The sequence below is a fragment of the Eubalaena glacialis genome, chromosome 5 (genome assembly GCF_028564815.1).
Source record: "Eubalaena glacialis isolate mEubGla1 chromosome 5, mEubGla1.1.hap2.+ XY, whole genome shotgun sequence".
NCBI classification, from domain to species: domain Eukaryota; kingdom Metazoa; phylum Chordata; class Mammalia; order Artiodactyla; family Balaenidae; genus Eubalaena; species Eubalaena glacialis.
Window position 1 is genome coordinate 37,422,890 of NC_083720.1, and position 15,421 is coordinate 37,438,310.

The 15,421-nt window shown below is 46.8% G+C and overlaps 1 protein-coding gene across 1 annotated transcript in view; it reads right to left on the reverse strand.

Moving 5' to 3' along the window:
- STK32B (serine/threonine kinase 32B) overlaps window positions 1-15,421 on the reverse strand; it is a 341,842-nt gene that overhangs the window by 220,627 nt on the left and 105,794 nt on the right. Inside the window, exon 3 of the mRNA XM_061191226.1 lies at window positions 4,306-4,457. Coding sequence (XP_061047209.1) covers window positions 4,306-4,457 — 152 coding nt within the window. The remainder of the gene's footprint in view (window positions 1-4,305; window positions 4,458-15,421) is intronic.

Genomic DNA, 15,421 nt, shown 5'->3' on the forward strand with positions numbered 1-15,421 from the left:
GGGCTCCCGCTAGTGAACAGCCGTCTTCTCTGGGGTGTGATTTTTCATTGCCTTTTTCCTTTGCCCCAGTTGTCTTAAGCCCCAGAGAGCAAAACAGCTTTGCTTCAGAACAGGTGAAAATATTGCACTTGACAACTCCACCTGGATCGTCACAGGCTTGGGAGCACCCATCATTCATTCTTTAGAGGGCAAATTGTCGTGGAAACTAATCAGTGCCCGGCCTTTGCCTTTGCCTTTGCCTTTGGCAGTTATAGAGCATGTCAGCAAAAGAGAAGAATGACAAGGGGCGTAGTCAGGCTTTCCAAGGCTGCGATAACTCACCCTCCGTGTAATGAGATGAAAAGCTGACGTATAATTAACTTAAAGCAGTGGTGTCCTTATGAACCTGACAAGCAATTCCACACCATGCTCCCTCCTAGCAGGGTAAGGCAGGCAGCCAAACAGAAGCCCAGCAGGAGGGGCTCCAAGCAGGGAGGAAGGGGGTGTGGTGGGCTAAGCAGGGTAGGGTCAGGGCCTTCTCACAGCAGCCATGGTAGAAGGGTTGTGAATGTGGGCCATGATGCCAGACAGCCTGGGTTCAAGTCCCATCTCCTCCATTTATTAGTGGCGTGACTCAGTTACCCCATCTGTAAAATGGGGACAATAATAATAGGATGATAGTAGGAAACTAAAGAGGCCGTTAGGAGGATTAATAGCAGTCAAAGAAGACACTTATCAAGTACCTAATAAACGTTAGTGGTATTTCCCTACAAGAACTGGAAACCTCGGGGCACACTGGACGGTCTTGAGTTTGAATCGCAATTCCGTTGATTCAGGTAAGATCATGAACTGCTTTGAGCCCTGCTTTACTTCTTTGAGAAATGGGGCCCAAACCCCTTGTCCCGCAGGGCTGTTATGAAGACTCCAGCACAAGGATATAATGTCTGGGTGGCAGGTGCCAATCACGTGGTGGGCACAGTCACTACTGTTTTCTGGAAACAGCTCCCAACCTCCCTCTGCAGATTTCTAAGACTCAGGTGGGACCAACCTCCTGGCCCCTTCCCCACTGCTTTAGGAAGGGGCACATGACCAGGTCAATCACGCCCGTGACCTTCAGCCTCTGCTGTGGCTGTTCAGCTAGTAGAAGTAGGAAAACCATCAGTCAGCATGAGTCGTGGCTCTGAAACACAGCCAGCACAGGGGAAAGCAGGAGATAGAGACGAAGTCAGCTGGAATTCTAGACTTTTTAGGTATAAAACCCAAGAAATTCCCTTTGGTGTTGAAGCAAGTTTACGTTTCTGCCCCCTGAGCCACACAGTATGTAAAGTACTCAGTACTGCCCAATGAATTAAGGACCCTCTCCTTTTCACTTATAGCTGGAAGGAGCATTATCTATCTCTCTCTTTATCTCTCTCTCTATCATCCATCTATTATCAAATGTAGGTATACACATGCACACACACACATATATACATAACCTTACAGTAAACAATATTTTCATTTACAGAAGATACACTGTCATATCTTTTCCTATCAGTTAACTCTCAAAACAGTGCTAGCAGTAAACAAGGTATTATTTTCACCATTAGCTGGTGAAAAATTGAGGCCAAAGATTTGGAGACTCCAAAATCAAGCAGCAGGTTCTATCCTTTCTTGCTTATGATGGGAATACAATGCCCTAAGAGGCCAAAGTGCACAGGGAGCTTTCCCATTGACCCAGCACTTACATGGAATTAAAGGGGGTCTGTCATTAATCTGTTGGCATCTTGGAGACCATGAACAGAGCATCGAAAAACGGTCCTAAAAAGGGAGGATGCCTACACAACCTCTCTCCTTCAACACACATCACAGTCCAAATGTACATCCCATGCCCTTACCCGGTCTAAGGAGTCTCCCCTGAAACAGTTCAAGCTCAGAGATCTTCACCTCAGCATTATTTACATTGGCAAGATAATTAGAAACAGCCCTAAATAACCTATATGACAGGTTAGACGTTAGATGTCTTATTGAACTTCTCCACAGTGGAAGGTTATGTAGCCATTAAAAATGATTTACAGAAAGTTTGTAGTAAGGAGATAATGCTCCTACTAGACAATTAATTTGAAAAAGCAAAATCCAACATTGTTATGCATGGTTTTATATCAATGACATTTACAGTCATATTGATATGAGAAAAGAAGTATAAAAAGAATTACACACCGAAATGTAATCTGGTGGTGGTAGGATTCTGGATAATTGTTGCCTTCTTATGTATGTCATTTTCTGTATTTCGCAATGAACAAATGTTGCTTTTCTGATTAGAAATGATGCAGCCACAGTGGAAAATAGTACGGAGATTCCTCAAAAAATTAAGAATATAAGTAACATATGATCCAGCTGTCCCAATTCTGGGTATTTATCCAAAGAATACAAAAACATTGATTTGAAAAGATATTTGCACTCCCATGTTCCTTGCAGTGCTATGTATAATAGTGAGGATACGGTAAACACCTAAGTGCCCATCAACGGACAAATGGATAAAGAAGATGTGGCATATATATACAACTGATTACTACTCTGCCATAAAAATATAGATGAAATCCTGCCATTTGAAACAACATGGATAGAATTTGACGGTTGTTATGCTAAGGTAAATACATCAGATGGAGAAAGACAACTATTGTATGATTTTACTCATATGCGGAATATAAAAAGCAAACAAACAAAAAATAAAGGAACAAACCAGATCAATCAAAAACAAACACGTACATACATACTGAGAATAGAGTAGTGGTTACTGGAAGGAAAGGGATGGGCTGGGGGAAGGGGAGTGAAATGGGTAAAGGGAATCAACTGTATGGTGATGAATGGAAGCTTAATTTTTGGTGATGAGCACACTGTAGGATATACAGAAGTAGAAATATAATGTTGTACACATGAAATTTATATAATGTTATAAACCAAATGTTACCGCAATAAAAAATAAATTTAAAAAATTTCCTCGTACAGCAATCAAAACATGAAGAGGTTTATTTCCCCCAAATAACTGAAGTGTTTGGGTGGCTGGAGACATGACAAATGCACACTTGTTACCCAGATTCTAGTGTATGACACACAGTATGGCTTTTGCCCACAGAAATGCCCAAGTCTGAGGCATCTGCCAGGCAGACCTGGATTTTCTCAAACAGGACAACTCATGTCCCTCCTTGTCCTATCACCCAATGTTCAGAGTGCTTCTATCTATGAAGGGCAAGAGAAATAACTGGTGATATTAGGGATTCAGGCTAGGCTAGACTTTCCCATCAGAAAAGATGCTCTTAAGATCAAAAATCTGTCAACTGAGATGCAGAATGAAACTGTCAGATTTTGCTTCCTAGAATAGCCTGTCCTTTCCCCTTCAACAAAATCCAGCTCAGGAAACATTTATTAAGTGCCCCCAACATGTCTGAGGCTGTATTAGACTCCCAGAAACAAAGAACCAGGAAACAGCCTTTGTTTTCAAGGAGCAAGTGATTTCTTAGCAAGGACAGATAAATAAAGAATAATTTGGGTTCAAGGTGATGCAGGCTATGTTGGGTCAAGCACAGGTCAAGGCGGAGACATGAGGAGTGTTCACCCAGCCTGTGGAGCAGCGAAGGCTCCTCGCCTAAGTACCTCAAAAGCTGAACCAAAGGAATGCACAGCATTTGGTCAGAGGAAGCTGGGGAGACAGGAAGGTGGAAGTTTCAGGAAAAGGAGACTTCATATGCAAAGACACAGAGGCAGGAAAACAACCAGCAAAGTGGCAAATCTAGGACACAAATTAAAGCAGAGATGATAGCCAGGGGTGGGAGGGAGAGAAAGTTCCAGAACATGGCTCCTAGTGGGCCTCGTTGGCCAGATTCAAAACTTGGAATTTAGCATGTCCACACCGGGCAGCCATCCTAAGTGGAGTAAAACATCATCTCCTGATGTTCATGGCAAGTCCTTCTTGCCATGAACACTGTGGGTGTAATTTTCTAAAAAGTTAAATTCCCCTTAGAAGACTCCATTTGGCATCCTCTTATAACATTCTACATGTGTTCTCAAACATACAAAAACCTTCTTTTCTAAACCGATTTCAATTCTGATTCACCAGGTAAGAGGACCGAATGAAAATTAAGCATATGCTTAATGATTTCATCAGAAAATGTACTCTACCGAATAGTCATCAGAAAGCATACCCAACGAAATATTCAAAAGAATATTTGAACCCAGAAAATTTCATTTCTTTCTCTCTACAGTACAGAAGCTTCCTTCCAGCAGAGCCGTATTTGCATTTGGCTCCATAATGAGGATTTCACCGGAGCCCTGGATGGAATCACTCACCACAGATTGACCAAGAAAGGATGCTCCAGCCCCTGCATGATCTGGAGCTCCCGGAAGACATTCCGGACTTCATCCCTCTCGATGCACTTCTGCTTGTTCATGTACTTCATTGCGTACATTTTCTTAGTGTCTCGCTTCTGCACGATGCAGACCTGAGTGACAGCCAAAAGGGAGAACATTCAGGCCAACGTTTCAACGGAACAAAAAGGCAGCCCCTCACGGCATCCCTACTCCTGGGTTCAAGTCTTGGTTCTGAAATCTTGCTAGTGGAGCAGCGCTGGCTACGCCACAACCTCTCCAATATTTGCAGAATGGAAGAGCTGGACCAGATTCACCTGTTGATCAGGTATTTACACTAAGTAAGTGCTGAAAAAGCAGCTGCAGAAACAGGAGGGGGAAGAGACAGCCCTGCACTCAAGGAGCTCATAGCCCGAGAGGAAAACAGACAGATGCACCAATATCTACGACGCTGAGATACACGTATCTGTGCCTCCCGTGGCCCCTGCCCTCCCCACTTCCGCTCACACCTCCATCGCCAGCCCCGCTTCTCTTTGCCCGACGATTCTGTCTGCCAGCAGAGCCCGCGTTGCTGTAACAGACTGGCGATGCCAAAGAGTTAAGGTCCACAGAAGCAACGCTCGGCCCATGCAGGCAGCTGGGACATCTACACCCCAGGCCCCTTGTCCATCCCACGGCTCCCAGAGTTTGAGAGTTTGCCCACAGGGCTAACTGGCTTGACGGCGCACCCTTACCAGCAGCCTCCTGCCTTTCCTTCCCTGACTCACTTCCTAACTCACTACCTGTGCCTTCTTCCTCTCCAGGGCCCTTGGGGAGACCCAAACTAAGGCACATGGGCCCTGGGGGAGCAAAGGAGAAGTGGTGGCAGCAATGGTGGCAGCTCCTGTGCTGAGCACTCTACTTTGGGAGACTAAGCAAACTGTCTCCTTGATTATCTCACGTAATCCCCACAAGAACCTTGCGAATAAAGGCTCCATCTTCCCTTGAGCGCGAGGAAGCTGCAGCCCCGTGTGCACTAGTTAACTTGCCCAGAGTTCAACAAGCCCCCCGGTGTCAGGACAGTGATTCAAACCCACAACAGTCTGATTTTTGAGTGACGCCCTTACTCACAAGGGGCAGCGCTGCGGGGGGGGGGGGACCTGCTGTCAGAGAAGGCTCTCTCGAGGCACTAATGCCAGAGGGTGGGCATGAAAGGATGGAAAGATGGCAAAGGCAAAAGAAGAGGCTTTTAGGGGAAAGGAAAGATATAAAGGAGGACATGGAGCCTTAGGACACCCGGCAAGGAGTATGGTGTGGCTGGAAAAAAGTAGCAGGGTGAACACGTACTGTATTCCCAACATCCTGATGGGGAATTGTATTCATTTCCTCGGGCTGCCATAACAAAGTACCACAAACTGGGGGCTCAAAACAACAGAAATTTACTGTCTCACAGTTCTGGAGCCAGAAGCTCCAAATTAAGGTGTTGCCAGGGCCACGTCCCCTCTGCAGGCTCTCGGGGAGGATCCTTCTTTGCCTCTTCTAATTTCTGGGGGTTGTTATTAATCCTTGATGCCCCCTGCTAGCAGCTACATCAGATGAATTTGGGGGCGGATACTATTCAACCCAGTACAGTAACTAGTTTTATTACCCTCACTTGACATAAAGGAAGAGAAGCACAGAAAGATTTCAGACCTTCCACATGCCTCAGGACTCAAACCCAGGCTCTCTGCCTTCCCAGGACGCACCAATGATGCATCCTCCCTGGGAACAGGTCTGTGATAGAGAACGCAAGGGATATGGTTACAGGCCTGGGATTTCGGGGTTTTCTCTGGGCGTCCCAAGTTGTCTTCTATTGGAAATTGGACCCCTTTTGCTCCGACAAAATGCTATGAATCTGAGGCAAATACAAGACGGTGGGGAAAAGCCTGAATTCCAATTCCCACTTTGATTCTTGCTGCCTTTCTGAGTTTGTCTCAGCATCTGTCTGAACTGAGTTATCAAAGCCCACCCTGCCCCACTGGGGTGAAACTAAATGAGACCAAGGAAGTGGGAGTGGCCGGCTGTGTCTGGGGGATGATAAATGTCACCCGAATCTCAATGTCTTAAGCACATTTCATGAAATCTCCAAAAGAATGCTTTTCCAGGCAGCACGATTAGTGGCATGAGGTTGAAGGCCCAAGAACTTTACCAGTGAACTTGAAAATATAAAACCACAGAAGGCAAAGGTGTGCGGACAAAAGCCCCTTGGGGCCATGGTTCGCAGGAATCTGAAGAGAGATTTCCAGAGCCCTGAGACCCACGTCCGCAGGCAGACACGCAGGGGGCAGATCATTCCACTAATTAGGGTTTCTCATCTCTCTCACTCCTCATTTGCCTTCTCAGAAGAGATGTGGAGTAGACATGGTCTCTGCCAGGGCTGGGAGCCCTGAAGTCCAGTTGGCTGCATCATCTCGAAAAGCTGAGGCTGTGATTCAATGGAGTCTGGGCAATGCCCCCGTCAGAAGAAGACCTCTCCCAGCCCCGGCTCTTGTTGGTATGACTGACGATGGGCAAAGGTGCTGAGAGATGGCTCTCACCTCCCGGGGCGCGGTAGGGGGCTGGGCGGGAAGGAGGAGGGTGACCTCATAGCAGCTCAGAGACAGCTCAGGAACTAGAAGAGACTCTTCAAAATGGGATTAGAATTCTGGCTTTCAAAGCAGAGCTCAGGATTTGAATAGGGTTTAGAGGTCTGACTTTGGGTACCAGATAAGGAAGAGAGGTTGGTACAGGACGTTGCCTGGAGCTTGAAGGCTTGGATTTACAAGTCAAAGAAGAGGTTGAGGCCTGGGGTCTTGGCCAGCTCCATGCTGATGAAAAGGTGTGGCTGGCCATCTGTATATCTTCTTTGGAGAAATGTCTGTTTAGGTCTTCTGCCCATTTCTGGATTGGGCTGTTTGTTTTTTTGATATTGAGCTGCATGAGCTGCTTGTATATTTTGGAGATTAATCCTTTATCAGTTGCTTTGTTTGCAAATATTTTCTCCCATTCTGAGGGTTGTATTTTCATCTCGTTTATGGTTTCCATTCCTGTGCAAAAGCTTTTAAGTTTCATTAGGTCCCATTTGTTTATTTGTGTTTTTATTTCCATTTCTCTAGGAGCTGGGTCAAAAAGGATCTTGCTGTGATTTATGTCATAGAGTGTTCTGCCTATGTTTTCCTCTAAGAGTTAAAGGATGCTCAACATCATTAATCATTAGAGAAATGCAAATCAAAATCACAATGAGGTATCACCTCACACTGGTCAGAATGGCCATCATCAAAAAATCTACAAACAATAAATGCTGGAGAGGGTGTGGAGAAAAGGGAACCCTCTTGCACTGTTGGTGGGAATGTAAATTGATACAGCCACTGTGGAGAACAGTATGCAGGTTCCTTAAAAAACTAAAAATAGAACTACCATATGACCCAGCTATCCCACTACTGGGCATATACCCTGAGAAAACCACAATTCAAAAAGACACATGTACCACAGTGTTCATTGCAACACTATTTACAATAGCAAGGACATGGAAGCAACCTAAGTGTCCATCAACAGATGAGTGGATAAAGAAGATGTGGCACATATATACAATGGAATATTACTCAGCCATAAAAAATAAGGAAATTGAACTATTTGTAGTGAGATGGATGGACCTACAGTCTGTCATACAGAGTGAAGTAAGTAAGAAAGAGAAAAACAAATACTGTATGCTAACACATATATATGGAATCTAAAAAAAAAAAAAAGGTTCTGATGACCCTAGGGGCAGGACAGGAATAAAGATGCAGATGTAAAGAACGCACTTGAGGACACGGGGAGGGGGAAGGGTAAGCTGGGACAAAGTAAGAGAGTAGCATTGACATATATACACTACCAAATGTAAAACAGATAGCTAGTGGGAAGCAGCTGTATAGCACAGGGAGATCAGCTTGGTGCTTTGTGACCACCTAGAGGGGTGGGATAGGGAGGGTGGGAGGCAGACGCAAGAGGGAGGGGATATGGGGATATATGCATGCATATGGCTGATTCACTTTGTTATACAGCAGAAACTAACAACATTGTAAAGCAATTTTACTCCAATAAAGATGTTAAAAAACAAAACAAAACAAACAAAAGTAAAAAAACAAAAAATAAAAGAAAAGGTGTGGCTGGGATCCCTTAACTTCCTCCTCTATAAACTGAGGGCTTGAATCTATTTTCTAAGGCATCTTAGAAACACTCTACGTTTCTCAGGAACACAGAGCTGGACTCGGGGTCTGGAGAGCTGGGCTCTGCTCATGGCCGTCTTGCACGTATCCCCGGCTCCTCTGCCCTTGCTTCTTCACTGGCCAAGCAAGGCAGGTAGCAATGGCTGACTCAACCTGACCAGGGGACAGAGAGGCTAAAATGAAAAAAAGACAGAAGACAAGTCTAAGGCACTGAGTAGAGACAAAGGTCTGCTGGGAAGTCCCAGAGACACAGAAGGATTTTGGGTTCTTGGGTCACTCTGAGCAGGGCTTACATTCCAGTTCTTTGCTGTGCAACCACCCTCTCTCAGCCTCAGTCTACTCATCAGTAAAATGGGGGTGGTATGTTCTTGCTCCAAGGGCTGTTGTGAGGACATGGGAGGGGATGCTGTGCAGGGTGTGGTGTGGTACTGTCATGTTGGAGGTACCGAATGGAGGTGAGTTTTCTTTACTTCCCATACGGTTATGGACATTTAATGCTCCCAGGACAGAGGCCTCTCAGCAAATGCAGTTATTATTGTGATTACTGGTACTGTCATCACAACCATCATTAAGGACTTATCTGAAGGCAGGGCAGGGTGCTGGGAGGGAGGCCTGCTTCCCAGGACACAGGGTCACAGATATCTCTGGCCCCATGGCTGGAGCTTGGGGTGACATTTCCTACTGACTTGCCAGGGTGGCTTGAGCCAATCCCTTCACGTTGCAGACCCAAGGAAGTTGGGACACTTGGGACCAGCCCCCAGGCTCTCTGTCAGGCAGGATGACTGTGGCACAGGGAATGCAATGCACAAAGCCAAATAGGAGGGGACAGGCAGCCTGTAGTCCTGGTTGAACGGTTCTGACCCCCTCAGCTTGTGAAGGTGACCTTATTTGGTTAAAGGGTCTTTGCAGACATAATTAAGTTAAGGCTCTCAAGATGTGTCATCTAGGATTAGGGCGGGCCCCAAATCAACCAGTGTCTTTATAATAAGAGAAAAGAAGGCAGAGATTGGAGAGATGATGCATCTTTAAGCCAAGGAAGGCCTAGGATCGCCGCAACCCCAGTAGCCAGGAGACAGGCCTGGGACAGATCCTTCCCAGAGCCTCCGGAACAGTGGAGAATAAACCTCTGCCGTTTTAAATCACCCAGTGTGTTAAAGCAGCCACAGGAAACTAAGACAGTCTGTAAATGTCCATCATGGCCATCGACTTCTGGCTGACCAACTCAGCCAGGCACCTCTGTGATCCTTCCTGGGCAGTGGGTTTCATCTGAGCCCCGCAGGTCTACAGTCAGGTGTCCATGGAGCCCAGCAGAGCGTGTGGCCCACACAGGTGCCCAGGAAACGTGGGCTGGTGGGGAGCTGAGCACGCTGCCGCCTGGGACCCAACCCTGAGCCCTGAGTGCATTAACTCCCAAATCAGTGCCCGGGACTCCACATTCCAGCCTGATACCCTGGCCTGTATCCTCTCCCCCTAAGTCCCTGTGACCAGAGCGACTTCTGGTACTTAGAGTTAGTGCCTGAGATTTCAGAGGCGGGAACATTTCACTGTAATAGCTTCGTCACCCGCAGCGTCTCCTCAGCTCTGGTCTCTGCACATGTCCTTCTGCCCAGTGGGAACTTCCCCAGAATGAAAGACTTGAAGCCCTGCAAGGGCTTTCTTTCACCTTCAGGAAGTGTTCAAGGTCTGTGTCTTGTCATTCAAAGTCCTCTGCGCCTCTGTCACCTCTGACAGGCATGTGTGTGCTCACACCACACATAGACATACATACCACACACATACACATACATACACACACCACACACACATATATACACACACATACGCACACACACACCACACACGCACACGTCCCCTTCATGCCAGCTGCCTCAACCCCCTTAGAATTTCTTTAAAGAGTTTCTCCACCACCACTGCTTTCTCCCCTTCTCACTTCCTCCCTGGCCCATGTCCCCCTCCCTCCCGCTCACCCACCAACTCTGTCTCTGCTCATTCGTTACTTTCTGTAGGAGGCTCCCTTTTATTTTGGGGGTGCTGCATCAACAGCCTTCCCAGTGGGCTCCCATAGCCCCTATTTCTACTGTGCTGCTTCCTACACTGGATCTTCCCTGTTTACTGACTGACAGGCAGACCCCAGGCACCATGAAGGCAGGAGCCATGCTGCCTGGTCCCCTATGGAACCTCAAGCTTCCAGAGGCTCAGACATGTGAACTTGTCACCTTGGCCCCTGACTCCCAGCACGAGCATATTCTGTTCCCTCTGCTTAGAATACCCTTCCTACAGGCCGGCCCCTGCCTCACCCCTTGCGGGCATCACCATCTCCTGACCTGAGGGCCACCCTGACCTCCAGGCCTGAGCGGGAGTCCACAGAGGAGCTGGAATTTCAGTTACGACAAGGCCCACCAGGCCTCGTGTGCTCGAGGGAGGTGGGGTCCTCGGTGCCTGGACTCACAGCAGGAGGGCCTGCCCGTCCTCCCAGCTCTGGAGCCCAAGGCGACCACGTGACGGAGGGAATCTGCTAAAACTAAAGCAGCATCTCAGCCTCCTGGGCTCAGGACAGGTGTTCTAGAGGGAACGTCAGTCCTCCTCACCAACAGGCAGCTCTGCCCACATCCTGGGAACCTTCAGAACAGAAGAGGTGGGTCCCAAGTGGCCCCAGGGCTCCTCAGCAGGTCAGCACATAGCCCTTTCCACTAGAAATCACAGTTAGTGAGGCAAGGGATGAGCAATTTGGCCAAAGTCACCCAAGCTGCTGACAGGCAAGCACCCAATTAACACTCCTCATTAGTCTAATTCAATTAGGACCTGATGTTATCATTATTAATTACAATTTATTGGGACAAATAAATAAATGCTAGCAAGCATGGATTTCAGGCGATTTGCCGTTGAGAATGGCACGTGTCAAGCACACTGTGCATCAGGAATTTGAGAATTGACCCCAATTCAGCAGAGAAGGCGTAGGGATGCGTGTTGAGAACCTCCATCACGCCAGCATCTGGTGGTCCTCAGCCGGATCTTACCTTCAAAGCACTGATGACCTCGGTTCTGTGGCACCCCCAGAGGTCTGGGAGGGTCCTGGGATGTTGTATTTTGTAAAAACTCCCTGGGGGGGAGTCTGATAAGCAGGCTAGTTGAGAATCACTTTGCTGGATTCTTCAGGAAAGTCCTTGTCTGGCTGCATCTTCAGTGACCTTGATGGTCAGGACTGTAGCCCTCACTTTTCAGCTCAGGCAAGCCAAGCTCTGGGGGGACAGGTCACCCCAGAATCAGAGACGCCAGAGCTGTGCTGGTAACCCAGAACTGTGCGGGTGCAAAGGCTGGCTCTGCCCTTCCATGGACCAGCCTGGATGCCCTTTCTCACCTGACTCAGTTGACCTTCTCTGTGCTGCCCACCCTACCCCCAGCTTGAGTACACTTAGCAGATGCTGTTGATTGATGCACAGCTATAGTGCGACATTAACGGACACTGGTTATGCTTACAGGAGCAAGATTCTGGGAGACAACCAATTTGGGGAAAAGCAAAAAAGAAAAAAAAAATCAAGATTAAATAAGGTCACTAAAAAAGAGTGATCATGCTGGGTACTGCTGTTCAAATATCCTTATCTGACAAGAAGACTGTCTTTGGCAGACAATGACTGTTAACTACCCAAATGCATCCTCCCTCTTCTTCCTTTTCAATAGGACAATTTTCTTCAAGGAGGCAGTATGATCCATTAAATACTCATTTGCAGCCAGAAGTAGCCACAGTTCTTGCCAATGAAATATTAGTCTGCTATTGGCTTCTAAGAAAAGTCTTGCTTTCTGAATAAAAGGGAATAGCTACAGATGGTTCCACTTTTCTTCCCTTTGCCACTATTCTTCTTTCTACCTTGAGCACATATGTAATGTCTGGAGCTGCAGCAGCCCGTTGTGACCATGAAGCTACGAAGGTGTCAGAGTTACTGAACCTGTTATCATAGCGCCACCTACCTTCAGACTTATTAGGTGAGAAAATAAACCCTCTTTGTTTAAGCCACTATAAGGCAGATTTTCTGTTTCTCATTCCCGAGAACATCCCCATCTGATACACAAACTATACGATGATGTTTCATGGCACAGAAAGTCCATGTGGGCTGTGACCAATGGTGGCCTCACTAGAGTGATCAAAAGTTAGCTTCAAGAAAAATACTCATTTGGATGAATATTTCAGTCAATAAACATGTGTGAAATGCCTGTCATGGTCCTGGCACTATGTTAGCCATGAAGATATGACACTGCTCTAGGAACTCAAGGTTCAATGGGATAAACAAACAATACTCAAGAGTGAAAGACAAAGTCACTCACTTCAGGTCACTGGGCCCTACATGGCGTGGCCCCAAGTCCCCTCTAATTCCATCTGTTACTCTCCTCCCTGCTCACTTCCCACCCTGGCCCCTGTGCCATTCCTGTGTCTGCCATGCTCTTCCCCAGATGTCCAGTCTTGGGTCCTCACCTCCTTCAGGCTCTACCCATGAATCACCTTATCCCATAAGCCATCCCTGACCTCCATGTGTGAATGAGCTAATCCCTCCTCAGTCCCCATCCTCCCTCCCTGTTTCCTCCATCACCCTGGCCAACTCCTGTAACAGCACATGCTTCTTGGTTTGTTTGTTTTCCCTTTTCTGTCTTGCCCACTGTGGTGTAAACCCCATAATGATAGGGATTTTTCTCTCTTCTATTCACTGCTCCCTCCTCAGTGACTAGAACAGTGCCTGGAACATCTAGTTGACATCTGTGGCTGGCTGGCTGGAGAAATGGATAATTACTACTTAGGAAAGAACAGTGCTATAGGATAGGTGAGCACATGGGACTAAGGGACCTGAGAAGAGGGATCCTAACCAGGATATGGGATTAGGGAAAGGCATTCTGGAAGAGGCTGCATTTGAACTGTTCCTCAGTCATCAAGGGTTGGCTTCATGAGGATGGAGGTGTAGGAAGAGGGGGAAGGAAGTGCATTACCAGGAGAGCACACAGCCCCTCTCTAAGTACAGAGAGATGGAACATGCATGGTGCATTTTAGCATGTATTAGTAGTGTTCTCAACTTCCCCATCTGTAAAATGGGGGTAGCAGTGTACTTATCTTAGTGGGTGGTTGTGAGGGTTACATGGTAAGCACTTACTCTTACTAAATTATTGATTATTATTGTGATTATGATCATCATTCATACATGTACTGAAGGTAAGACCAGAGAACGTTGTAGAGATGTGCAGAAGTGGCCCAAGAAGGAGCTCAGGAACAATTTCACAATTATTTGGTGTGATGGTTAATTTAATGTGTCAGCTTGGCTGGGCTATGGTGCCCAGATATGTGGTCAGACATGATTCTGTATGTTTCCGTGAAGGTGCTTTTAGATAAAATTAATTTGTGATGAATTTTAAAAGGTGGACTTTGAGTAAGCAGATTGCCCTCCATGTGGGTGGGCCTCATCCAATCAGCTGAAGGTCTGAATAGAACAAAAGACTGACCTCCCCCAAGGAAGAGAGAATTCTGCAGCAGATGACCTTTGGCCTTTCACAGCAACATCAGCAACTTCCTGGGTCTCTAGCCTGACAGCCTGTCCTGCAGATTTTTAGACTTGCCAGCCTCCATCATCATGTGAGCCAATTACTTAAATAAATCTATCTATATCTACACACCTCTTTTTAGTTCTGTTTCCCTGGAGAACATTGACTAATACATATGGCAATGAGCCAGCCAGGATCAGAAGTCAGCACCTGATTTCAACTTCTCATGGGCCCAGGGAGTCACTAAGGCCACCAGTGCTGGGCATTTGGAAGCACAGGAAGCTCAAACTGCTTGGTACTTGATTCTAAACTATTTGTCCCCAGTCAGCATAAAAAGAGACAGCAGCATGGGGAGACATGCCTTGATTGGGGCACAGCCCCATGGTGTGTCCAGCTATGCTCTAAGCCAAGCCAGTCTCCCCGTAAGATGCTAAGAAACAGTGCGCCTGTCCCGCGGATACTTCATCTGTGAGTTCTGACCTGTATCAGGTGATACTCCCTGGTGTTCACCCTGAGACAGTGCACGACAGACATCATGGAGATCATGGCAAAAGATGAGGTGACAAAGGTGAGTGAGGAGCAGGTGACAGATGGCTTTGAATGACATGTTTAAAAGGTCAGTGTTGCAGGGTGAATTGTGTTTCCCCAAATCTGTATGTTGAAGCCCTGACCCCCAGTACCTCAGAATGTGATGCATTTGGCGATAGGACTTTTAAAGAGGTAATTGAGTTAAAATGGGGTCATGAGGGCAGGCCCTAACCCAATTGGGTTGGTGTCCTCTGGCCTCCAGAACTGTGAGACAATCACTCCTGTGGTTTAAGGCCCCCAGCCTGTGGGATTTCGTCACATCAGCACCAGCAGACCAATACAGTTGGCTTTTGTCCTGAGGGCACTGGGGAGATACAGAAGGCTTTAAAAACTGGATCCTAGGTAAACAATTGCAAATGAATGAATAAAGGAAAGAACATACCAACAAACAACATGGAAAATGTGGGTTTTGAGGGGGAGGGGAGTTCTTTCTGGCAACAGGGTGGAGGAGAGGTTGGAGGTAATTCCAAGAGGTGATCATGTGTTTTATAAATAATGCCACTGCTTACGCACACAGTTTCCCTCTGGAGTCATAAGGGACATTGCTTTGTCAGGAAGCATCAAAAAGTAGTCATGGGGGCAAGGGTCCAGGACCAACCTTGGTGCTTTCTGACACCCTTAGTGCTGGAAATGTATCTTTTAGGGTGAAGCAAGGTTAAGACCACTTTATAGATGTAAAAAGGCCTGAGAAGGTTCATCCAGAATATGAAATGAGACGTCATTGTTGGAAAATGGGAAATACAAATGAGCAATGACGTCTGTTAAACTGGTCAGTAATGGATCAT